Source organism: Panulirus ornatus, chromosome 9 (assembly GCF_036320965.1).
Source record: "Panulirus ornatus isolate Po-2019 chromosome 9, ASM3632096v1, whole genome shotgun sequence".
Classification (NCBI taxonomy): Eukaryota; Metazoa; Arthropoda; class Malacostraca; order Decapoda; family Palinuridae; genus Panulirus; species Panulirus ornatus.
In genome coordinates, this window is record NC_092232.1 from 28,661,389 (window position 1) to 28,687,567 (window position 26,179).

The 26,179-nt window shown below is 42.0% G+C and overlaps 1 protein-coding gene across 1 annotated transcript in view; it reads left to right on the forward strand.

Annotated features, from left to right (window-relative positions):
- Positions 1 to 26,179, forward strand: part of LOC139750303 (uncharacterized) — a 189,323-nt gene that overhangs the window by 64,652 nt on the left and 98,492 nt on the right. Inside the window, exons 10-16 of the mRNA XM_071664927.1 lie at positions 1,556 to 1,735; positions 1,925 to 2,101; positions 2,888 to 3,028; positions 9,426 to 9,570; positions 9,934 to 10,055; positions 10,837 to 10,978; positions 25,057 to 25,174. Coding sequence (XP_071521028.1) covers positions 1,556 to 1,735; positions 1,925 to 2,101; positions 2,888 to 3,028; positions 9,426 to 9,570; positions 9,934 to 10,055; positions 10,837 to 10,978; positions 25,057 to 25,174 — 1,025 coding nt within the window. The remainder of the gene's footprint in view (positions 1 to 1,555; positions 1,736 to 1,924; positions 2,102 to 2,887; positions 3,029 to 9,425; positions 9,571 to 9,933; positions 10,056 to 10,836; positions 10,979 to 25,056; positions 25,175 to 26,179) is intronic.

The following is a 26,179-nucleotide window of genomic DNA, read 5'->3' on the forward strand; positions in this document are numbered from 1 at the left end:
ATCCCATTCCTCCCCCACTCCCCTTACTTCCATTGTTCTCACCTTTTTCCATTCTGTACTCAGTCTCTCCTGGTACATCCTCACACAAGTCTCCTTTCCAAGCTCACTTACTCTCACCACCCCCATACATGCACATAAACAAACATGTACATTTCAACATATACATACACAGACATATACATATATATATACACATGTACATATTCATACTTGCCGCCTTCATTCACTCCTGTTGCCACCCCGCCATGCATGAAATAGCACCCACCTCAGCCTCCTCCTCCTCTAGCGAGGTAGTGCCGGGAAAAGACAAAAAGGCCACATTTGTTCACAGTAAGTCTCTGGCTGTCATGTATAATGCACTGAAACCACAGCTCCCTTTCCACATCCAGGCCCCACAGACCTTTCCATGGTTTACCCCAGACGCTTCACATGCTCTGGTTCAGTCCATCAACAGCACTTCGACCCCGGTGTACCCCATCATTATCTCAGAGATCAAAAATGGGTATGTTTGAAGGAATAGTGGTTCTTACAGTGTTATATGGTTGTGAGACATGGGCTATAGATACGGTTTGCAGAGGAGTGTGGATGTGTTGGAAATGAGATGTTTGAGGACAATATGTGGTGTGAGGTGATTTGATCTTGTGAGTAATGAAAGGGTGAGAGACATGTGTGGTAACAAAAAGAGTGTGGTTGAGAGAGCATAAGAGGATGTATTGAAATGGTTTGGACATAAGGATGAGAATGAGTGAGGAAAGTTTGACAAAGAGGATATATGTGTCAGAGGTGGAGGTAAGAAGGAGAAGTGGGAGACCAAAGTGGAGGCGGAGGGACAGAAGATTTTGAGCGATCAGGGCCTTAACATACAGGAGTGTGAAAGGCGTGCAAGGAATAGAGTGAATTGGAACGATGTGGTATACCAGGGTCAACATGCTGTCATTGGATTGAACCAGGACATGTGAAGCGTCTGGGGTCAACTATGGAAAGTTTTGTGGGGCCTGGATGTGGAAAGGGAGCTGTGGTTACATTGCATTACACATGACAGCTAAAGACTAAGTGTGAATGAATGTGGCCTTCTTTTATCTTTTCCTGGCGCTACCTCGCTGGAGAGGGGGGGTGGGGAGAGGGAGAGAGAGAAAGAGAGAGGCTATTTCATGTGTGGCGGGGTGGTGACAGGAATGGATGAAGGCAGAAAGTATGAATATGTACATGAGTGTATTTTTATATGTCTGTGTATGTATATGTATATATATATGTTGAAATTTATATGTATGTATATGTGTGTGTATGGGCATTTATGTATATACGTGTGTATATGTGTGCATTGAGCCATTCCTTATCTGTTTCCCTGTACCACCTTGCTGATGAGGGAGATGGCGATTGAATATAATAGATATGATAATTCAGTAGATAGATAGATAAATAGATTGATAGATAGATTGATAAGTAGATGGACAGATAGATGGATAGACAGATCAAATATTTATGTTTGTGAAAAGAATAATAGATTAATGAGAGAATAAATGTTCATAACGTGTTCCTGAATCCTGCCTTGCAGTCTGGAACAGTTAGCTGTACGGCGAGGAAGTGCCACTCACCTGCATGTGATGATCCAGTTCTGCAGGAAGGCAAGTGCTGCCCCATGTGCCCTGGCGAGTGTCATTATGACTCCCGTGTCTTCAGCAAAGGCCAGGTCTTCACACCTTCCTTCAACCCTTGCCTCTCTTGCTCCTGCCAGGTATCTTCCCATCAGACCCCACCCTTGTTATCTCTTTGTCTCTCCAATTGATAGCAGCCTCTGACTGATAACTTTCTTAAGCCCTTAAGAAGTAATATATCTGATTCTTTATTGGAATTAAATCACAACAGTGAAACATTCAGAAGGTTTTTTGAGGAGAAAATACAACTGAAATTACGATCTTAACAGGAGGAGCAGGTGAGGTGCCAGGCGATAGAGTGTGGGGCACCGCCTTGCCCTGGAGCCTTACCAGTGCAGGGTGAGTGCTGTCCCACCCAGTGCCCTGAAACTCCACCATGCACAGATCACCTTGGTTTGATGCACCCACATGGGGACTCCTGGACACAGGGTAACGCTCACTGCCAGGTAGATATTGCATGAAACATTCAGAGCTTTTCCTATTCATTGTTGCTGTACACATGGTGAGAACACTCCCTACAATTGGATGTTGTCTGATATATCACTTAAACTATGGTGTGTGACATTAGAACCATTATAAATCTTCAGTCTAGTGCTGCATGAAACTCCCAGACTACATATCATTCATCATATCATCATTGGTGCACACCAATACAATGTAGATACCTGCTTTTATCCCCATGTCATTGTTTGTATGTCAAGTGTTCAATGGATGAGTTGAATGTCTTTTGGGTTTTTTTTTGTAAATACAGTGCTAGGTTTAGAGATTTATTTTGGTTCTCCTTGGAAATTGTTTGATTAATGAACTTTTCCTTGGTAGGTTTCTTTTGGTCATATTGTTCAAACTGTATATACATGGAAAATGAAGGATGTATATTCTTTTTGGCTCTGTTTGTGTGTTATACTTGGTGAAATTCAGACAAATTTTGCTTTTTTTACACAATAAGATGACATCTTCGCATAGTAGAGTTTGGCTGCTTCTGTATCTTGGCTGGATGGTCAGCTCTTGTGCCACAGTGTTGATAGAGTCAGTGTATGATTTATGCTTTGTGCTGGTGAACACTCAAAGGAGTGCTGGTGTACCAGTGAAAGGGAGCTTTTGTGCTCACAGAGAGCAGCTGGTGTTCCTCCAAATAGGAGCTGGTGTGCCCAGGAAGAGGAGCTATTGTGCCAGTTAAGGAGCACTACTATTAGTATGTATTTTTCTGGAAATCTTGTAGTTTGCCTTTACAGGAGTGCTTGTGTGATGCTGGTGTCGTGAAGTGTGACACCCCCGAGGAGTGCCGCCAGTGCCCTCACGGTGTCCCTAACCCCAACTCCTGCTGCCCTGACTGTTCACGTTGCCTGGAGGGTGATGCCCTCTATCAGAATGGGGTGAGGACCTACATTTAAAGGTGTTTACAATTGAAATTTGACAAAATAAAATTCTCAGGAGACACTTACAGGATCCTGAAATAAAATCAGTTGAATCTCAAACTTACATTCATGATGTAAGAATCTATTGACTCATATTTTCTGGGATTTGAAACTTTGTGACCTGTTTACACCTGTGAGGCTGATTTCTTCTGTGAAACATTAAGCATTGTAAAGTTTCAATAAAGACAATTATCTGAACTCCTAATCAAGAGTAATTATTGGTGCATATGCCCCTGGGCATGAGAAGAAAGATCATGAGAGGCAAGTGTTTTCGGAGCAGCTGAGTGAGTGTGTTAGTAGTTTTGATGCACGAGACCAGTTTATAGTGATGGGTGATTTGAATGCAAAGGTGAGTAATGTGGCAGTTGAGGGAATAATTGGTGTACATGGGGTGTTCAGTTTTGTAAATGGAAATGGTGAAGAGCATGTATATTTATGTGCTGAAAGAGGACTGATGATTGGGAATACCTGGTTTAAAAAGAAAGATATACATAAGTATATGTATGTAAGTAGGAGAGACGACCAGAGAGCGTTATTGGATTACGTGTTAATTGATAGGCGCGTGAAAGAGAGACTTTTTGGATGTTAGTGTGCTGAGAGGTGCAACTGGAGGGATGTCTGATCATTATCTTGTGGAGGCAAAGGTGAAGATTTGTAGAGATTTTCAGAAAAGAAGAGAGAATGTTGGGGTGAAGAGAGTGGTGAGAGTGAGTAAGCTTGGGAAGGAAACTTGTGTGAGGAAGTACCAGGAGGGACTGAGTACAGAATGGAAAAAGGTGAGAACAAAGGAGGTAAGGGGAGTGAGGGAGGAATGGGATGTATTTAGGGAAGCAGTGATAGCTTGTGCAAAAGATGCTTGTGGCATGAGAAACGTGGGAGGTGGGCAGATTAGAAAGGGTAGTGAGTGGTGGGATGAAGAAGTAAGATTATTAGTGAAAGAGAAGAGAGAGGCATTTGGACAATTTTTGCTGGGAAATAATGCAAATGAGTGGGAGATTTATGGAAGAAAGAGGCAGGAGGTCAAGAGAAAGGTGCAAGAGGTGAAAAAGAGGGCAAATGAGAGTTGGGGTTAGAGAGTATCATTAAATTTTAGGGAGAATAAAAAGATGTTTTGGAAGGAGGTAAATAAAGTGCGTAAGACAAGGGAACAAATAGGAACTTCAGTGAAGGGGGCCAATGGGGAGGTGATAACAAGTAGTGGTGATGTGAGATGGAAATGGAGTGAGTATTTTGAAGGTTGGTTGAATGTGTTTGATGATAGAGTGGCAGATATAGGGTGTTTTGGTCGAGGTGGTGTGCAAAGTGAGAGGGTTTGGGAGAATGGTTTTGTAAACAGTGAAGAGGTAGTAAAAGCTTTGCGGAAGATGAAAGCCGGCAAGGCAGCGGGTTTGGATGGTATTGCAGTGGAATTTATTAAAAAAGGGGGTGACTGTATTGTTGACTGGTTGGTAAGGTTATTTAATGTATGTATGACTCTTTGTGAGGTGCCTGAGGATTGGAGGAATGCTTGCATAGTGCCATTGTACAAAGGCAAAGGGGATAAAGGTGAGTGCTCAAATTACAGAGTTATAAGTTTGTTGAGTATTCCTGGGAAATTATATGGGAGAGTATTGATTGAGAGGGTGAAGGCATGTACAGAGCATCAGATTGGGGAAGAGCAGTGTAGTTTCAGAAGTGGTAAGGGTTTGTGTGGATCAGGTGTTTGCTTTGAAGAATGTATGTGAGAAATACTTAGAAAAGCAAATGGATTTGTATGTAGGATTTATAGATCTGGAGAAGGCATATGATAGAGTTGATAGAGATGCTCTGTGGAAAGTATTAAGAATATATGGTATGGGGGGCAAGTTGCTAGAAGCAGTGAAAAGTTTTTATCGAGAATGTAAGGCATGTGTACATGTAGGAAGAGAGGAAAATGATTGGTTCTCGGTGAATGTTGGTTTGCAACAGGGGTGTGTGATGTCTCCATGGTTGTTTAATTTGTTTATGGGTGGGGTTGTTAGGGAGGTGAATGCAAGAGTTTTGGAAAGAGGGGCAAGTATGCAGTCTGTTGTGGATGAGAGAGCTTGGGAAGTGAGTCAGTTGTTGTTCGCTGATGATACAGCGCTGGTGGCTGATTCGTATGAGAAACTGCAGAAGCTGGTGACTGAGTTTGGTAAAGTGTGTGAAAGAAGAAAGCTGAGAGTAAATGTGAATAAGAGCAAGGTTATTATGTACAGTAGGGTTGAGGGACAAGTCAGTTGGGAGGTAAATTTGAATGGAGAAAAACTGGAGGAAGTGAAGCGTTTTAGATATCTGGGAGTGGATTTAGCAGCAGATGGAACCATGAAAGCATAAGTGAATCATAGGGTGGGGGAGGAGGCGAAATTTCTGAGAGCATTGAAAAATATGCGGAAGTCGAGAACGTTATCTTGGAAAGCAAAAATGGGTATGTTTGAAGGAATAGTGGTTCCAACAATGTTATATGGTTGCGAGGCATGGGCTGTAGATATAGTTGTGCGGAGGAGGGTGGATGTGTTGGAAATGAGATGTTTGAAGACTATATTTGGTGTGAGGTGGTTTGATTGAGTAAGTAATGAAATGGTAGGAGAGATGTGTAGTAATAAAAAGAGTGTGGTTGAGAGAGCAGAAGAGAGTGTTTTGAAATGGTTTGGTCACATGGAGAGAATGAGTGAGGAAAGATTGACAAAGAGGATATCTGTGTCAGAGGTAGAGGGAATGAGAAGTGGGAGACCAAAATTGGAGGTGGAAAGATTGAGTGAAAAAGATTTTGAGTGATTGGGGCCTGAACAAGCAGGAGGGTGAAAAAGGCGTGCAAGGAATAGAGTGAATTGGAAAGATGTGGTATAGCGGGGTGGACATGCTGCCAATGGACTAAAAGGGCATGTAAAGCATCTGGGGTAAACCATGGAAAGTTTTGTGGGGTCTGGATGTGGAAAGGGAGCTGTGGTTTCGGTGCAATATTACATGACAGCTAGAAACTGAGTGTGAATGAATGTGGCCTTTGTTGTCTTTTCCTAGTGCTACCTCGCACACATATGGGGGAAGGGGGCTGTCATTTCATGTGTTGCGGGGTGGCGATGGGAATGAATAAGGGTAGACAGTATGAATTATGTACATGTGTATATATGTATATGTCTGAGTGTCTATATATATATATATATATATATATATGTATATGTTGAGATGTATAGGTATGTATATGTGTGTGTGTGTGTGTGTGTGTGGACTTGTATGTATATACATGTGTACGTTGGTGGGTTGGGCCATTCTTTCGTCTGTTTCCTTGCGCTACCTCGCTAATGCGGGAGACAGTAACAAAGTATGATTAATATATATATATATATATATATATATATATATATATATATATATATATATATATATATATATATATTATTCCTGGGGATAGTGGAGAAAGAATACTTCCTACATATTCCCTGCGTGTCGTAGAAGGTGACTAAAAGGGGAGGGAGTGGGGGGCAGGAAATCCTCCCCTCTCGTTTTTAATTTTCCAAAAGGAGGAACAGAGAAGGGGACCAAGTGAGGATTTCCTTCAAAGGCTCAGTCCTCTGTTCTTAATGCTACCTCGCCAACGTGGGAGATGGCAAATCATATGAAAATATATATATATATATATATATATATATATATATATATATATATATATTATTTATTTATTTATTTATTTATTTTGCTTTGTCGCTGTCTCCCACGTTTGCAAGGTAGCGCAAGGAAACAGACGAAAGAAATAGCCCAACCCACCCCCATACACCTGTATATACATACACGTCCCCACACGCAAATATACATACCCATACATCTCAATGTACACATATATATACACACACAGACATATACATATATACACATGCCCACAATTCACACTGTCTGCCTTTATTCATTCCCATCACCACACTGCCACACATGAAATAACAACCCCCTCCCCCCTTATGTGGACGAGGTAGTGCTAGGAAGACAACAAAGGTCCCATTCGTTCACACTCAGTCTCTAGCTGTCATGTAATAATGCACCAAAACCACAGCTCCCTTTCCACATCCAGGCCCCACAGAACTTTCCATGGTTTACCCCAGACGCTTCACATGCCCTGGTTCAATCCATTGACAGCACGTCGACCACGGTAACCACATTGTTCCAATTCACTCTATTCCTTGCACGTCTTTCACCCTCCTGCATGTTCAGGCCCCGATCACTCAAAATCTTCTTCACTCCAACTATCCACCTCCAATTTGGTCTCCCACTTCTCGTTCCCTCCACTTCTGACACATATATTCTCTTGGTCAATCTTTCCTCACTCAGTCTCTCCATGTGACCAAAACCATTTCAAAACACACTCTTCTGCTTTCTCAACCACACTCTTTTTATTACCACACATCTCTCTTACCCTATTATTACTTACTCGATCAAACCACCTCACACCACATATTGTCCTCAAACATCTCATTTCCAGCACATGCACCCTCCTCCGCATAACTCTATCCATAGCCCACGCCTCGCAACCATACAACATTGTTGGAACCACTATTCCTTCAAACATGCCCATTTTTGCTTTCCGAGATAATGTTCTCGACTTCCACACATTCTTCAATGCTCTCAGAATTTTCGCCCCCTCCCCCACCCTATGATTGACTTCCATTTCCATGGTTCCATCCACTGCCAAAATCTACTCCCAGATATATAAAAACACTTCACTTCCTCCAGTTTTTCTCCATTCAAACTTACCTCCCAATTGACTTGACCCTCAACCCTACTGTCCCTAATAACCTTGCTCTTATCCATTTTTACTCTCAACTTTCTTCTTTCACACACTTTACCAAACTCAGTCACCAGCTTCTGCAGTTTTTCACATGAATCAGCCACCAGCGCTGTATCATCAGCAAACAACAACTGACTCACTTCTCAAGCTCTCTCATCCACAACAGACTGCATACTTGCCCCTCTTTCCAAAACTCTTGCATTCACCTCCCTAACAACCCCATCCATAAACAAATTAAACAACCATGGAGACATCACACATCCCTGCCGCAAACCTACATTCACTGAGAACAAATCACTTTCCTCTCTTCCTACACGTACACATGCCTTACATCCTCGATAAAAACTTTTCACTGCTTCTAACAACTTGCCTCCCACACCATATATTCTTAATACCTTCCACAGAGCATCTCTATCAACTCTATCATATACTTTCTCCAGATCCATAAATGCTACATACAAATCCATTTGCTTTTGTAAATATTTCACACATACATTCATCAAAGCAAACACCTGATCCATACATCCTCTACCACTTCTGAAACCACAATGCTCTTCCCCAATCTGATGCTCTGTACATGCCTTCACCCTCTCAATCAATACCCTCACATATAATTTCCCAGGAATACTCAACGAACTTATACCTCTGTAATTTGAGCACTCACCTTTGTCCCCTTTGCCTTTGTACAATGGCACTATGCACGCATTCCTCCAATCCTCAGGCACCTCACCATGAATCATACATACATTAAATAACCTTACCAACCAGTCAACAATACAGTCACCGCCTTTTTTGATAAATTCCACTGCAATGCCATCCAAACCTGCTGCCTTGCCGGCTTTCATCTTCCGCAAAGCTTTTACTACCTCTTCTCTGTTTACCAAATCATCCTCCCTAACCCTCTCACTTTGCACACCACCTCTACCAAAATACCCTATATCTGTCACTCTGTCATCAAACACATTCAACAAACCCTCAAAATACTCACTCCATCTCCTTCTCACATCACCACTACTTGTTATCACCTCCCCATTAGCCCCCTTCACTGAAGTTCCCATTTGTTCCCTAGTCTTACGCACTTTATTTACCTCCTTCCAAAACATGTTTTTATTCCCCCTAAAATTTAATGATACTCTCTCACCCCAACTCTCATTTGCCCTCTTTTTCACCTCTTGCACCTTTCTCTTGACCTCCTGCCTCTTTCTTCTATACATCTCCCACTCATTTGCATTATTTCCCTGCAAAAATTGTCCAAATGCCTCTCTCTTTGTTTTCACTAATAATCTTACTTCTTCATCCCACCACTCACTACCCTTTCTAATCTGCCCACCCATATATATATGTATATATACTTTGTAAACTATTACCAGTAGCAATACAAATAAAAAGCTGTTAAATTCGCTCTTATTGGCTAAAGTTCATTTTTTATTCAAACGAAATAGTTTTTACTTGTGCAGGGATGTAATATGTGTGTTTTCACATTATAATTGTAATGTTCCCAGTCTCGATTTAATTCTCAGATCATTTTAAGTTCGTAAGTGTATTCTGCTGACTGTAGGATTCCATGATTGGTGTCAACAGACTTGGTTCAGCCATGGTGGTGACCCATGCCAGCAGTGCCAGTGTGTGGAGGGGGAGGTGGTGTGTCATCCTCGTATTGCCTGCCCTACCCTCACCTGTGCCACCTACCGCTACCAGGAAGGCACTTGCTGCCCCATTTGTGATGGTGATTTGTGCAAAATTTGGGTTTTGAAGTAGATTTACTGAGAAATGCCAGATGTGGAGCTTTGACAGTTCATAGCCTTAGAAGTAATAATCTACATCTGAATACCTCCTGTAACTCATTTATGCTCCTCAGCAAATTCATATTGAGGAATTCTAAGACTTTTTTCTTCTCAAGAGTTTGCTTCCATGTGATGGTGAGTTGCTCTCTACTCTGAGAAATATTGATCGGTGATAAGTTTGATCATAAAGAAAATAAGTCATAAGACATCATTTTCAGTGTTTGTATCATTTTCTTTTGTACAGAAGGTTAGAAAAGTATCCAAGTATGTTAAGTCATCCATGTCCTCTTGATATGTCCTGGCAGAGTGTGTTGATGAGGAGGGAGCGACCTGGGTAGATGGGGCAACTTGGGTGCCATCTCGTGATCCCTGCCAGGAGTGTGTCTGCCATGAGGGTCAGGTCAGCTGCCAGCGACAGCAGTGCCAGGTCAGCCACCAACACCAGCTAGTCACTGCAGAGGTGACAGATGTGCTTATATAACAGTTGTTTAGGTTCATATGTCTCCAGGCCAAGAACATTCTGTAATAAGTAGTCTTCCAAAATCAAGCACTACCATTTCTCCCAAATATCAGGCATAGTGCTGTTGTCATTCCCACCACTAGCTAGACCACGCAATACTTGGCAATCTGCTGTGTTACATGATTGCTGTATGATCATTGGCAACTCAAGCATGGGTCATTTTGTTGACTAACTGTTTCTTTCCCAACACTTTGAAGCTTTGGAACCCTCAGCCTTCTCTTGTCTTTCCCAATAACTTTGACCTGGCACTTTTTACAAGACGGGTTTCTCACTTCCACAAAATTTGTAAATACTTTAGCTTGTCTCTTCCTTTTTTGCTTTCATTATCATCTTTGACTTTCAATTAGGGCCCAGCTGTGATTTGGACTTTTGTCTGTGACTAGAGCCTCCAACATAAAACAAAATGTGTTGTGTCCAGAATGTACCTCCATTATTCGTCCAAAAGCATTATCCATGCAGTATATTTCAGTGGTGAAGTTCACTGTACATTGTTCCAATTCTTTCCTTTTGCTAAAATTCCCCAAGTTATGGTTCCAGCAAGATTTGTAAGGTCGTTCTTCCATATTTGCCCAGCACTTTTTCTACCCATCCACTCTTTCTTCCTTTTCTCTTATACATTTTCATCACCCATCTTCCCCATGCATCTGTCCTCGTGTACCTGTCTCTATGTGCCATTACATCCTGTCAGGTGAGATGCAGCCACCCAGTGCCACCGCCGCCCACATCCTGCTGCCCCTCCTGCCATGCCTGCCTGTACCGGGGTGAAGTGTATGCCTACTCCCAGACCATCCCCAGCTTTGAACCCTGCACTGTTTGTATGTGCGACCATGGTACGTCTCCTCCACTGTCTTTACCTACTATATGGTACATCCCTTCACTGACTCTACCACATGCTGTAGTACAACCTTTGAACTAGCTACCACAATGATATTAGTTCCATTATATCTCTGTAGTTATGGTGCCTCCCACTGACCTCATGGACTTGTACCTGTGTCCATAGCTCATTTACCTGTAACTGCATTCAGTATGGGTTATCATTCACCACCTTAAAACCATAACTCAGCTTTAACATTTTCTTCCAAAGTTTCATCACATCAACACATTTGTGATAACTCTTTTTGTTACAACATGAATACAGAGGAAGCCAGAACAGCAACAGACCATTGGTCCTTTTGGGGCTCTTATGATGGTGAGAGAGATCAGAGTATCATAGTGTGGAAAGAGTAACCAAGCATACAGATGGTTCAGCTTTTCCTGCAAATAAGGAAGTGCAATTAATGGTAGTCATAGAGTTGAAGTGAAGTATTGATCAAGTCTCTTTTAAACTTAAACTGGGTGATGCTTTCAACCACTATGATTTGGAAATCACTCCATATGTTAACAACCCTGTTGAAGAAAAAGCACTTTGCCCCATTTGAAGTAAAACGTTTGCCCACATGTTTGTATCCATTACTTCAAGTGGAGTTAGACAAATCTTGGCCTTAAGCACATGTTATAATGTTATTATCAAGGCCTTTGATAATTTTCAGTGCATTTGCTAAATCGCTGAATATTTTCCCCATAACTCTCCAGCTCTGAACAACTTGATTATGATTTCACTTCTTGCCTTAAGACATTGCTCTCTTCACCTCCTTGTGCTGAACTTCTTTGTACAGGGTATTTTAATTCAAACCTCTATTTTTAGCTTGGTTCTAGTTAGGATGATCCTAATGGAAAATGGTCAGGAACAACTTGCTGAATACCCATCATGAGTTCTTGGTTATCACAGCTGTGATTGTAGTACAATCAACTTTTTTTTCTTTTACTTCTGAACCCTCACCTTTTTTTTTTTTTAAAGGCCCCAGTACAGACAAAAGACCACATCAAGGCTAGGCCTTAATTGAAAGGTATAAGGATTATGAGAGGGAGAAAGAAAGGGAAAGTATTTACAAATTTTGGAGGAAGTGAAAAACCTGTCTGTTAAATTGTGCCAGAGTAGAGAGCTCCAGAGCTTCAAGGTGTAGGGAGAGAAACAGTTATCAAAATGGCCCACCCATTAGTTGCCAATGGCTGCTCAATAATTATTTGACACAGAAGCTGGCCTAGTATTGCATGGTTTAGCTAGTGTTAGGGGCACACAAGCAGCCAGCTCTCAGGAGCAAAAATGAACTAATACCCGTAGAAAAGGGTGAGTGAACCAGCATAGCTACATAGGGTAAGTGAGTCAAGTTTCGAAGTTAGCTTGGGGGAGTTTATAAGTTAGGCTGCTTTTTATTTAACTCTGTCAAGTAAAGATGCAGACTTAGAACCATCTAATAGCCTAGCAGTTACATTCCTGACTCTTGCAAAAAGTCCTGGGTTCGAATCCTGGCTTTTAGAGGGTATTATGTGTCCAATGAAAGTGCATGTTCATATGCACTCTATTTGTGTTCATAAATCTATGTGATTGTATAGTAAGGTTCTGTAAAATGCAAGCTGCTGGTAATTTGAGCCTGATGGGATTTGACTCGTATGGACCCCGTTGTTCATGGATGTGAGATGAATGGTATTCTTGTAATCAAATAGTTGTTTCCCCATTAGAAGCAATCATAGCCAAATGATTAGCGTTCCCAGCTACCATGCAAAAGGTCCTGGGTTCGAGTCCTGGCTGTTGGAGGGTATTATGTGTTCTATGAAAATTTGCATTCATATGCACTCTGTTCATGTTCATATACCTCTGTGTTTGTATAGCAAGGTTCTCTAAAATGCTAACTGCTGGTAATGTGAGCCTAATGGGATTTGCTCTGTGGAAACCCCATTGCTCACTGATGTGAGACAAAGGGTATTCGATCACTTGTAATTGAATAATTACTTCCCTGTTAGGGGTGATCATAGCCTAGTAATCGAATAGTTACTTCCATGTTAGGGGTGCTCATAGCCTAGCAGTTAGCATTCCTGACTTCCATGCAAAAGGTCCTGGGTGCATGTCCTGCCTGTTGGAGGGTACTATGTGTCAGAGGTAGAGGAAACAAGGAGAAGGGGGAGACCAAATTGGAGGTGGAAGGATGGAGTGAAAATGATTTTGAGTGATTGGCATGAAAGGAATAGAGTGAATTGGAATGATGTGGTATGCCGGGTTGGCGGGCTGTCACTGGACTGAACCAGGGCATGTGAAGCGTCTGGGGTAAACCATGAAAGGTCTGTAGGGCCTAGTTGTGGATTGGGAGCTGTGGTTTCAGTGCATTACACATGACACCAAGAGACTATGAATGTATGTGGCCTTTTTTTTTTGTCTCTTTTCCTGGTGCTACCTCACTGAAGCATGGTGTAGCGATGCTGCTCCCTGTGTGGCGGGGTAGCAACAGGAATGGATGAAGGCAAGCACATGTGTATATATGTATAAGTCTGTATAAGTATATGTTGATATGTATATTTTGATATGTATATGTATGTATATGTGCATGTATGGGCGTTTATGTATATATATATATATATATATATATATATATATATGTGTATGTGAGTGGATGGTCCATTCTTCATCTGTTTCCTGGTGCTACCTCTCTAACACTGGAAATGGTGATCGAGTATAATAATGATAATATTAATGATAATAACTGGGTTATAGTGATGGGTGATTTGAATGCAAAGGTGAGTAATGTGGCAGTTGAGGGAATAATTGGTATGCATGGGGTGTTCAGTGTTGTAAATGGAAATGGTGAAGAGCTTGTAGATTTATGTGCTGAAAAAGGACTGGTGATTGGGAATACCTGGTTTAAAAAGCGAGATATACATAAGTATACGTATGTAAGTAGGAGAGATGGCCAGAGAGCGTTATTGGATAACATGTTAATTGACAGGCGCGCGAAAGAGAGACTTTTGGATGTTAATGTGCTGAGAGGTGCAACTGGAGGGACGTCTGATCATTATCTTGTGGGGGCTAAGGTGAAGATTTGTATGGGTTTTCAGAAAAGAAGAGTGAATGTTGGGGTGAAGAGGGTGGTGAGAGTAAGTGAGCTTGGGAAGGAGACTTGTGTGAGGAAGTACCAGGAGAGACTGAGTACAGAATGGAAAAAGGTGAGAACAATGGAAGTAAGGGGAGTGGGGGAGGAATGGGATGTATTTAGGGAATCAGTGATGGCTTGCGCAAAAGATGCTTGTGGCATGAGAAGAGTGGGAGGTGGGTTGATTAGAAAGGGTAGTGAGTGGTGGGATGAAGAAGTAAGGTTGTTAGTGAAAGAGAAGAGAGAGGCATTTGGACGATTTTTGCAGGGAAAAAATGCAATTGAGTGGGAGATGTATAAAAGAAAGAGACAGGAGGTCAAGAGAAAGGAGCAAGAGGTGAAAAAGAGGGCAAATGAGAGTTGGGGTGAGAGAGTATCATTAAATTTTAGGGAGAATAAAAAGATGTTCTGGAAGGAGGTAAATAAAGTGTGTAAGACAAGGGAGCAAATGGGAACTTCAGTGAAGGGCGCAAATGGGGAGGTGATAACAAGTAGTGGTGATGTGAGAAAGAGATGGAGTGAGTATTTTGAAGGTTTGTTGAATGTGTTTGATGATAGAGTGGCAGATATAGGGTGTTTTGGTCGAGGTGGTGTGCAAAGTGAGAGGGTTAGGGAAAGTGATTTCGTAAACAGAGAAGAGGTAGTAAAAGCTTTGCGGAAGATGAAAGCCGGCAGGGCAGCGGGTTTGGATGGTATTGCAGTGGAATTTATTAAAAAAGGGGGTGACTGTATTGTTGACTGGTTCGTGAGGTTATTTAATGTATGTACGATTCATGGTGAGGTGCCTGAGGATTGGCGGAATGCGTGCATAGTGCCATTGTACAAAGGCAAAGGGGATAAGAGTGAGTGCTCAAATTTCAGAGGTATAAGTTTGTTGAGTATTCCTGGTAAATTATATGGGAGGGTATTGATTGAGAGGGTGAAGGCATGTACAGAGCATCAGATTGGGGAAGAGCATTGTGGTTTCAGAAATGGTAGAGTATGTGTGGATCAGGTGTTTGCTTTGAAGAATGTATGAGAGAAATACTTAGAAAAGCAAATGGATTTGTATGTAGCATTTATGGATCTGGAGAAGGCATATGATAGAGTTGATAGAGATGCTCTGTGGAAGGTATTAAGAATATATGGTGTGGGAGGCAAGTTGTTAGAAGCAGTGAAACGTTTTTATCGAGGATGTAAGGCATGTGTACGTGTAGGAAGAGAGGAAAGTGATTGGTTCTCAGTGAATGTAGGTTTGCGGCAGGGGTGTGTGATGTCTCCAAGGTTGTTTAATTTGTCTATGGATGGGGTTGTTAGGGAGGTAAATGCAAGAGTTTTGGAAAGAGGGGCAAGTATGAAGTCTGTTGTGGATGAGAGAGCTTGGGAAGTGAGTCAGTTGTTGTTCACTGATGATACAGCGCTGGTGGCTGATTCATGTGAGAAACTGCAGAAGCTGGTGACTGAGTTTGGTAAAGTATGTGAAAGAAGAAAGTTAAGAGTAAATGGGAATAAGAGCAAGGTTATTAGGTACAGTAGGGTTGAGGGTCAAGTCAATTGGGAGGTAAGTTTGAATGGAGAAAAACTGGAGGAAGTAAAGTGTTTTAGATATCTGGGAGTGGATCTGGCAGCGGATGGAACCATGGAAGCGGAAGTGAATCATAGGGTGGGGGAGGGGGCGAAAATCCTGGGAGCCTTGAAGAATGTGTGGAAGTCGAGAACATTATCTCGGAAAGCAAAAATGGGTATGTTTGAAGGAATAGTGGTTCCAACAATGTTGTATGGTTGCGAGGCGTGAGCTATGGATAGAGTTGTGCGCAGGAGGATGGATGTGCTGGAAATGAGATGTTTGAGGACAATGTGTGGTGTGAGGTGGTTTGATCGAGTAAGTAACGTAAGGGTAAGAGAGATGTGTGGAAATAAAAAGAGTGTGGTTGAGAGAGCAGAAGAGGGTGTTTTGAAATGGTTTGGGCACATGGAGAGAATGAGTGAGGAAAGATTGACCAAGAGGATATATGTGTCAGAGGTGGAGGGAACGAGGAGAAGTGGGAGACCAAATTGGAGGTGGAAAGATGGAGTGAAAAAGATTTTGTGTGATCGGGGCCTGAACATGCAGGAGGGTGAAAGGAGGGCAAGGATTAGAGTGAATTGGATCGATGTGGTATACCGGGGTTGACGTGCTGTCAGTGGATTGAATCAGGGCATGTGAAGCGTCTGGGTTAAACCATGGAAAGCTGTGTAGGTATGTATATTTGCGTGTGTGTACATGTATGTATATACATGTGTATGGGGGTGGGTTGGGCCATTTCTTTCATCTGTTTCCTTGCGCTACCTCGCAAACTCGGGAGACAGCGGCAAAAAAAAAAAAACAATTAAAAATGTTTATTTATTCATTATACTTTGTCGCAGTCTTCCGCATTAGTGAGGTAGCGCAAGGAAACAGATGGAAGAACGGCCCGACCCACCCACATACACCTGTATATACATAAACGCCTGCACACACACAAGACACATATACATACCTATAAATTTCAACGTATACGTACATATGCATACACAGACATATACATATATACACATGTATCCCTGGGGATAGGGGAGAAAGAATACTTCCCACACATTCCTCACGTGTCATAGAAGGCGACTAAAGGGGGATGGGAGGAGGGAGGCTGGAAACCCTCCCCTCCTTGTATTTTAACTTTCTAAAAGGGGGAAACAGAAGAAGGAGTCACACAGGGAGTGTTCATCCCCCTTGAAGGCTCAGATTGGGGTGTCTAAATGTGTGTGGATGTAACCAAGATGAGAAAAAAGGAGAGATAGGTAGTATGTTTGAGGAAAGGAACCTGATGTTTTGGCTCTGAGTGAAACGAAGCTCAAGGGTAAAGGGGAAGAGTGGTTTGGGAATGTCTTGGGAGTAAAGTCAGGGGTTAGTGAGAGGACAAGAGCAAGGGAAGGAGTAGCACTACTCCTGAAACAGAAGTGGTGGGAGTGTGTGATAGAGTGTAAGAAAGTAAACTCTAGATTGACATGAGTAAAACTGAAAGTTGATGGAGAGAGATGGGTGATTATTGGTGCCTATGCACCTGGGCATGAGAAGAAAGATCATGAGAGGCAAGTGTTTTGGGAGCAGCTGAGTGAGTGTGTTAGTAGTTTTGATGCACAAGACTGGGTTATAGTGATGGGTGATTTGAATGCATAGGTGAGTAATGTGGCAGTTGAGGGAATAATTGGTGTACATGGGGAGTTCAGTGTTGTAAATGGAAATGGTGAAGAACTTCTAGATTTGTGTGCTGAAATAGGACTGGTGATTGGGAATACCTGGTTTAAAAAGAGAGATATACATAAGTATACATATGTAAGTAGGAGAGATGGCCAAAGAGCATTATTGGATTATGTGTTAATTGATAGGCACACGAAAGAGAGACTTTTGGATGTTAATGGTCTGAGAGGTGCAACTGGAGGGATGTCTGATCATTATCTTGTGGAGGTGAAGGTGAAGATTTGTAGAGGTTTTCAGAAAAGAAGAGAGAATGTTGGGGTGAAAAGAGTGGTGAGAGTAAGTGAGCTTGGGAGACTTGTGTGAGGAAGTACCAGGAGAGAATGAGTACAGAATGAAAAAAGGTGAGAACAAAGGATGTAAGGTGAGTGGGGAAGGAATGGGATGTATTTAGTGAATCAGTGATGGCTTGCGCAAAAGATGCTTTTGGCATGAGAAACGTGGGAGGTGGGCAGATTAGAAAGGGTAGTGAGTGGTGGGATGAAGAAGTAAGATTATTAGTGAAAGAGAAGAGAAAGGCATTTGGACGATTTTTGCAAGGAAATAATGCAAATGAGTGGGAGATGTATAAAAGAAAAAGGCAGGAGGTCAAGAGAAAGGTGCAAGAGGTGAAAAAGAGGGCAAATGAGAGTTGGGGCGAGAGAGTATCATTAGATTTCAGGGAGAATGAAAAGATGTTTTGGAAGGAGGTAGATAAAGTGCGTAAGACAAGAGAACAAATGGGAACTTCAGTGAAGGGGGCTATTGGGGAGGTGATAACAAGTAGTGGTGATGTGAGAAGGAGATGGAGTGAGTATTTTGAAGGTTTGTTGAATGTGTTTGATGGCAGATATAGGGTGTTTTGGTCGAGGTGGTGTGCAAAGTGAGAGGGTTAGGGAGAATGATTTGGTAGACAGAAGATATAGTAAAAGCTTTGCGGAAGATGAAAGCCAGCAAGGCAGCGGGTTTGGATGGTATTGCTGTGGAATTTATTAATAAAGGGGGTGACTGTATTGTTGACTGGTTGGTAAGGTTATTTAATGTATGTATGACTCATGGTGAGGTGCCTGAGGATTGGCAAAATGCTTGCATAGTGCCATTGTACAAACGGAAAGGGGATAAAAGTGAGTGCTCAAATTACAGAGGTATAAGTTTGTTGAGTATTCCTGGTAAATTATATGGGAGGGTATTGATTGAGAGGGTGAAGGCATGTACAGAGCATCAGATTGGGGAAGAGCAGTGTGGTTTCAGAAGTGGTAGAGGATGTGTGGATCAGGTGTTTGCTTTGAAGAATGTATGAGAGAAATGCTTAGAAAAGCAAATGGATTTTTATGTAGCATTTATGGATCTGGAGAAGGCATATGATAGAGTTGATAGAGATGCTCTGTGGAAGGTATTAAGAATATATCTTGTGGGAGGCAAGTTGTTAGAAGCAGTGAAAAGTTTTTATCGAGAATGTAAAGCATGTGTAGGTGTAGGATGAGAGGAAAGTGATTGGCTCTCAGTGAATGTAGGTTTGTGGCAGGGGTGTGTGATGTCTCCATGGTTGTTTGATTTGTTTATGGATGGGGTTGTTAGAGAGGTGAATGGAGGAGTTTTGGAAAGAGGGGCAAGTATGCAGTCTGTTGTGGATGAGAGAGCTTGGAAAGTGAGTCAGTTGTTGTTCGCTGATGTTACAGCGCTGGTGGCTGATTCGTGTGAGAAACTGCAGAAGCTGGTGACTGAGTTTGGTAAGTGTGTGAAAGAAGAAAGCTGAGAGTAAATGTGAATAAGAGCAAGGTTATTAGGTAGAGTAGGGTTGAGGGACAAGTCAATTGGGAGGTAAGTTTGAATGGAGAAAACTGGAGAAAGTGAAGTGTTTTAGATATCTGGGAGTGGATTTGGCAGCAGATGGAACCATGGAAGCGGAAGTGAATCAGGGTGGGGGAGGGGGCGAAAGTTCTGAGAGCATTGAAGAATGTGTGGAAGTTGAGAACATTATCTCGGAAAGCAAAAATGGGCATGTTTGAAGGAATAGTGGTTCCAACAATGTTGTATGGTTGCGAGACATGGGCTATAGATAGAGTTATGCAGAGGAGGGTGGATGTGCTGGAAATGAGATGTTTGAGGACGATATGTGGTGTGAGTTGGTTTGATCCAGTAAGTAATAATAGGGTAAGAGAGATGTGTGGTAATAAAAAGAGTGTGGTTGAGAGAACAGAAGAGGGTGTTTTGAAATGGTTTTGGTCACATGGAGAGAATGAGTGAGGAAAGATTGACCAAGAGGATATATGTGTCAGAGGTGGAGGGAACGAGGAGAAGTGGGAGACCAAATTGGAGGTGGAAAGATGGAGTGAAAAAGATTTTGTGTGATCGGGGCCTGAACATGCAGGAGGGTGAAAGGAGGGCAAGGATTAGAGTGAATTGGATCGATGTGGTATACCGGGGTTGACGTGCTGTCAGTGGATTGAATCAGGGCATGTGAAGCGTCTGGGTTAAACCATGGAAAGCTGTGTAGGTATGTATATTTGCGTGTGTGTACATGTATGTACATACATGTGTATGGGGGTGGGTTGGGCCATTTCTTTCATCTGTTTCCTTGCGCTACCTCGCAAACTCGGGAGACAGCTTCAAAAAAAAAAAAACAATTAAAAATGTTTATTTATTCATTATACTTTGTCGCAGTCTTCCGCATTAGTGAGGTAGCGCAAGGAAACAGATGGAAGAAACGGCCCGACCCACCCACATACACATGTATATACATAAACGCCTGCACACACACAACACACATATACATACCTATAAATTTCAACGTATACGTACATATGCATACACAGACATATACATATATACACATGTATCCCTGGGGATAGGGGAGAAAGAATACTTCCCACACATTCCTCACGTGTCATAGAAGGCGACTAAAGGGGGATGGGAGGAGGGAGGCTGGAAACCCTCCCCTCCTTGTATTTTAACTTTCTAAAAGGGGGAAACAGAAGAAGGAGTCACACAGGGAGTGTTCATCCCCCTTGAAGGCTCAGATTGGGGTGTCTAAATGTGTGTGGATGTAACCAAGATGAGAAAAAAGGAGAGATAGGTAGTATGTTTGAGGAAAGGAACCTGGATGTTTTGGCTCTGAGTGAAACGAAGCTCAAGGGTAAAGGGGAAGAGTGGTTTGGGAATGTCTTGGGAGTAAAGTCAGGGGTTAGTGAGAGGACAAGAGCAAGGGAAGGAGTAGCACTACTCCTGAAACAGAAGTGGTGGGAGTGTGTGATAGAGTGTAAGAAAGTAAACTCTAGATTGACATGAGTAAAACTGAAAGTTGATGGAGAGAGATGGGTGATTATTGGTGCCTATGCACCTGGGCATGAGAAGAAAGATCATGAGAGGCAAGTGTTTTGGGAGCAGCTGAGTGAGTGTGTTAGTAGTTTTGATGCACAAGACTGGGTTATAGTGATGGGTGATTTGAATGCATAGGTGAGTAATGTGGCAGTTGAGGGAATAATTGGTGTACATGGGGAGTTCAGTGTTGTAAATGGAAATGGTGAAGAACTTCTAGATTTGTGTGCTGAAATAGGACTGGTGATTGGGAATACCTGGTTTAAAAAGAGAGATATACATAAGTATACATATGTAAGTAGGAGAGATGGCCAAAGAGCATTATTGGATTATGTGTTAATTGATAGGCACACGAAAGAGAGACTTTTGGATGTTAATGGTCTGAGAGGTGCAACTGGAGGGATGTCTGATCATTATCTTGTGGAGGTGAAGGTGAAGATTTGTAGAGGTTTTCAGAAAAGAAGAGAGAATGTTGGGGTGAAAAGAGTGGTGAGAGTAAGTGAGCTTGGGAGACTTGTGTGAGGAAGTACCAGGAGAGAATGAGTACAGAATGAAAAAAGGTGAGAACAAAGGATGTAAGGTGAGTGGGGAAGGAATGGGATGTATTTAGTGAATCAGTGATGGCTTGCGCAAAAGATGCTTTTGGCATGAGAAACGTGGGAGGTGGGCAGATTAGAAAGGGTAGTGAGTGGTGGGATGAAGAAGTAAGATTATTAGTGAAAGAGAAGAGAAAGGCATTTGGACGATTTTTGCAAGGAAATAATGCAAATGAGTGGGAGATGTATAAAAGAAAAAGGCAGGAGGTCAAGAGAAAGGTGCAAGAGGTGAAAAAGAGGGCAAATGAGAGTTGGGGCGAGAGAGTATCATTAGATTTCAGGGAGAATGAAAAGATGTTTTGGAAGGAGGTAGATAAAGTGCGTAAGACAAGAGAACAAATGGGAACTTCAGTGAAGGGGGCTATTGGGGAGGTGATAACAAGTAGTGGTGATGTGAGAAGGAGATGGAGTGAGTATTTTGAAGGTTTGTTGAATGTGTTTGATGATAGAGTGGCAGATATAGGGTGTTTTGGTCGAGGTGGTGTGCAAAGTGAGAGGGTTAGGGAGAATGATTTGGTAGACAGAAGAGATAGTAAAAGCTTTGCGGAAGATGAAAGCCAGCAAGGCAGCGGGTTTGGATGGTATTGCTGTGGAATTTAATAATAAAGGGGGTGACTGTATTGTTGACTGGTTGGTAAGGTTATTTAATGTATGTATGACTCATGGTGAGGTGCCTGAGGATTGGCAAAATGCTTGCATAGTGCCATTGTACAAACGGAAAGGGGATAAAAGTGAGTGCTCAAATTACAGAGGTATAAGTTTGTTGAGTATTCCTGGTAAATTATATGGGAGGGTATTGATTGAGAGGGTGAAGGCATGTACAGAGCATCAGATTGGGGAAGAGCAGTGTGGTTTCAGAAGTGGTAGAGGATGTGTGGATCAGGTGTTTGCTTTGAAGAATGTATGAGAGAAATGCTTAGAAAAGCAAATGGATTTTTATGTAGCATTTATGGATCTGGAGAAGGCATATGATAGAGTTGATAGAGATGCTCTGTGGAAGGTATTAAGAATATATCTTGTGGGAGGCAAGTTGTTAGAAGCAGTGAAAAGTTTTTATCGAGAATGTAAAGCATGTGTAGGTGTAGGATGAGAGGAAAGTGATTGGCTCTCAGTGAATGTAGGTTTGTGGCAGGGGTGTGTGATGTCTCCATGGTTGTTTGATTTGTTTATGGATGGGGTTGTTAGAGAGGTGAATGGAGGAGTTTTGGAAAGAGGGGCAAGTATGCAGTCTGTTGTGGATGAGAGAGCTTGGAAAGTGAGTCAGTTGTTGTTCGCTGATGTTACAGCACTGGTGGCTGATTCGTGTGAGAAACTGCAGAAGCTGGTGACTGAGTTTGGTAAGTGTGTGAAAGAAGAAAGCTGAGAGTAAATGTGAATAAGAGCAAGGTTATTAGGTACAGTAGGGTTGAGGGACAAGTCAATTGGGAGGTAAGTTTGAATGGAGAAAACTGGAGAAAGTGAAGTGTTTTAGATATCTGGGAGTGGATTTGGCAGCAGATGGAACCATGGAAGCAGAAGTGAATCAGGGTGGGGGAGGGGGCGAAAGTTCTGAGAGCATTGAAGAATGTGTGGAAGTTGAGAACATTGTCTCGGAAAGCAAAAATGGGCATGTTTGAAGGAATAGTGGTTCCAACAATGTTGTATGGTTGCGAGACATGGGCTATAGATAGAGTTATGCAGAGGAGGGTGGATGTGCTGGAAATGAGATGTTTGAGGACGATATGTGGTGTGAGTTGGTTTGATCGAGTAAGTAATAATAGGGTAAGAGAGATGTGTGGTAATAAAAAGAGTGTGGTTGAGAGAACAGAAGAGGGTGTTTTGAAATGGTTTTGGTCACATGGAGAGAATGAGTGAGGAAAGATTGACCAAGAGGATATGCATGTCAGAGATAGAGGGAACGAGGAGAAGTGGGAGACCAAATTGGAGGTGGAAAGATAGAGTGAAAAAGATTTTGAGCGATCAGGGCCTGAACGTGCAGGAGGGAGGGCATGTGAAGCGTCTGGGGTAAACCATGGAAAGTTCTGTGGGGCCTGGATGTGGAAAGGGAGCTGTGGTTTCGGTGCATTATACATGACAGCTAGAGACTGAGTGTGAATGAATATGGCCTTTGTTGTCTTTTCCTAGTGCTACCTCACGCACATGCAGGGGGAGGGGGTTGTTATTTCATGTGTGACAGGGTGGCGATGGGAATGAATAAAGGCAGACAGTATGAATTATGTACATGTGTATATATGTATATGTCTGTGTGTGTATATGTATATGTATACGTTGAGATGTATAGGTATGTATATTTGCGTGTGTGGACATGTATGTATGTACATGTGTCTGTGGGTGGGTTGGCCATTCTTTCATCTGTTTCCTTGCGCTACCTCGCTAATGCGGGAGACAGCGACAAAGTAAAATAATAATAAAGATATATATATTTTCCTACTTTGTTACTGTCTCCTGCTGTCTTCTCTTTATGTTTAAGGAAGAAGTCTATCAATGCCTAACTACCTCAGAACATACCTTCCTGTATTCTTTTTTCTTGTACCTACTAGCAGATTCAGGGCCTCTAGGCCCTCCTTTTCTTGTTCCTATGGAAGACGGGGAATGATCATACCTCGTATATTATAACCAGCACAACCTTTCCCAACCAGAATGATGCTATGATCATCCTGTAATTCATTTTTTAGTTGACTAAACCTATTTTGAGTTTGAATCTCCCTTTCCTGAATTTCTCCTGATGGTCAACAAGTCTTCCCAGCAGGCTAGAAGGTAAATTTTTCTTCCTACTTCATCTCCACAGTGACAAACCTATTTTCTAAGTTCCCTACCTTATTTGCCACCATTGATTCATGCTCCTGTGTATCAGTTGCAGGAAGAAGATCCTCATAACTAGCCCACAAATTCATCCTAACATCTAGTTTCTTTAAAAATGCCTCCCTATTATATTCTTCCTCAGTTTTATATGCAGTTTTTCAAACAAGCTGTAGAGCAAATTAGAATGAGCTTACATTCTTCTTTAGTAAAAAGTCCTGGGTGAATTCCTTAGTACGGCTTAGATGGCTAGACCATAAAGAAGCTATTCTTCGTAGCACAATGTTGAAGTAGGAGCACAGAGAAACACATATACTCACAACAGGGTAGGACTGACAGAGATAAGAGGAGGACTGACCAACCTGTGGCCAGTTTTCTTAGTGCTACAGAAACTTCATCAGGATAGGAGAGACTCCTAGGACAGGAAGTAAGTAGATAAGTATATATGTATGGTATCAGTATAGATTTGTCTTGGATCAAATACCATCATAGAAATGATATTTTACTGTTTTTTTCTGTTTATAGTTTAAATTCTGGATGTTTTAAAAACAGAGACTCAAAATTTCAGTATAGCCACTGCTTAGGCTTCTAGAAATATTTTCTATATGTATATCTTGTATATACCAGTATATTTATTTGCTCATTTATGATTACCATAAGACTTCTTTTTAAGAAAGAGCCCTGGTGTTACCCAAGACTTGTTCTCAGAGGCCCCTGTGGCACATGGCTGTGCTGCTTTCAGTTGCAGGGAAATGTGGAATCATTTTGATTGAGTTCTTTGATGAAACTGTACTGCCAATGATATGGCCTCGCTAAAGGTGACTCTCCATTTGTGATATAACCTCATGCTGGCAGAGTCCAGTAACATCTCTTATATATGTACCAAAATTGTAAAGGTTGAATAGTTTTGAACTTGTAAAGTTAGTGATAAGTATGTAATGATATGAATTTGATCTATGCACTCTTATGATGAGCATCAAAGCATTAAGTTCTTGCCTCAGGCAGTGTGTTGTGTGAGTCAGTGTCATGTCCAGAGGTATACTGTCGTACTGCACGTCTCCTGCCTGGCCAGTGCTGCCCAACTTGCTCCCAGTGCGATTACCTTGGTGCTTCATATGAGTAAGTATGCTGCTTAAACCTCTACCTCCACCATGAACCTTTAGTTCCACCTTAAACTTCTAACTCTATCTTGAATTGCATTTCTTGTACATAGCATAGAATGTTTTTTTTTCATACTATTCGCCAGTTCCCGCATTAGCGAGGTAGCGTTAAGATCAGAGGACTGAGCCTTTGAGGGAATATCCTCATTTGGCCCCCTCCTCTGTTCCTTCTTTAGGAAAACTAAAAACAAGAGGGGAGGATTTCCAGCCCCCCCCCGCTCCCTTCCCTTCCCTTTTAGTGCCTTCTATGACATGCAGGGAATATGCAGGAAGTATTCTTTCTCCTCTCTCCCCAGGGATAAAAAAATGTTTGTATATAGAATATATTTTCACACTACTAAAGCACCATATAATGCCTGTCTGTCTGTTCCCAATATTCTTTTCATCTCCACATCTCCTTCCAAGCTTAACCTCCACACAGATCTTTAGTTTAGAATGGACTTGTGGAATGCTATAGACATACATTACATGTACACAGTGTATTTATGATACCTTTAAAGAGACTGGGAAATCGGTAGGTAAAATAGTCTCCATAACAAAGGGGGGGGGGGTTAGTTTGATGGTACATCTTTTTGTACAGAGCCTTGCAAGGATGACTTATTGCAATAGTCCATCTGTGTTTCTGAAGCAGGAATGACATCATTGGTCTGTAATGTTTGTGTTGGAGGGATGGGTTACTAATTGTCTGATGATATTTATGTTGCAGGGATGGGTCACAAATTATCTGATGATATTTATGTTGCAGGGATGGGTCACTAATTGTCTAATGATGTTTGTGTTGCAGGGATGGGTCACTAATTGTCTGATGGTGTTCATGTTGCAGGCATGGGTCACTAATTGTCTGATGATATTTATGTTGCAGGGATGGGTCACTAATTGTCTGATGATGTTTTTATTGCAGGGTTGGGTCACTAATTGCCTGATGATATTTATGTTGCAGGGATGGGTCGCTAATTGTCTGATG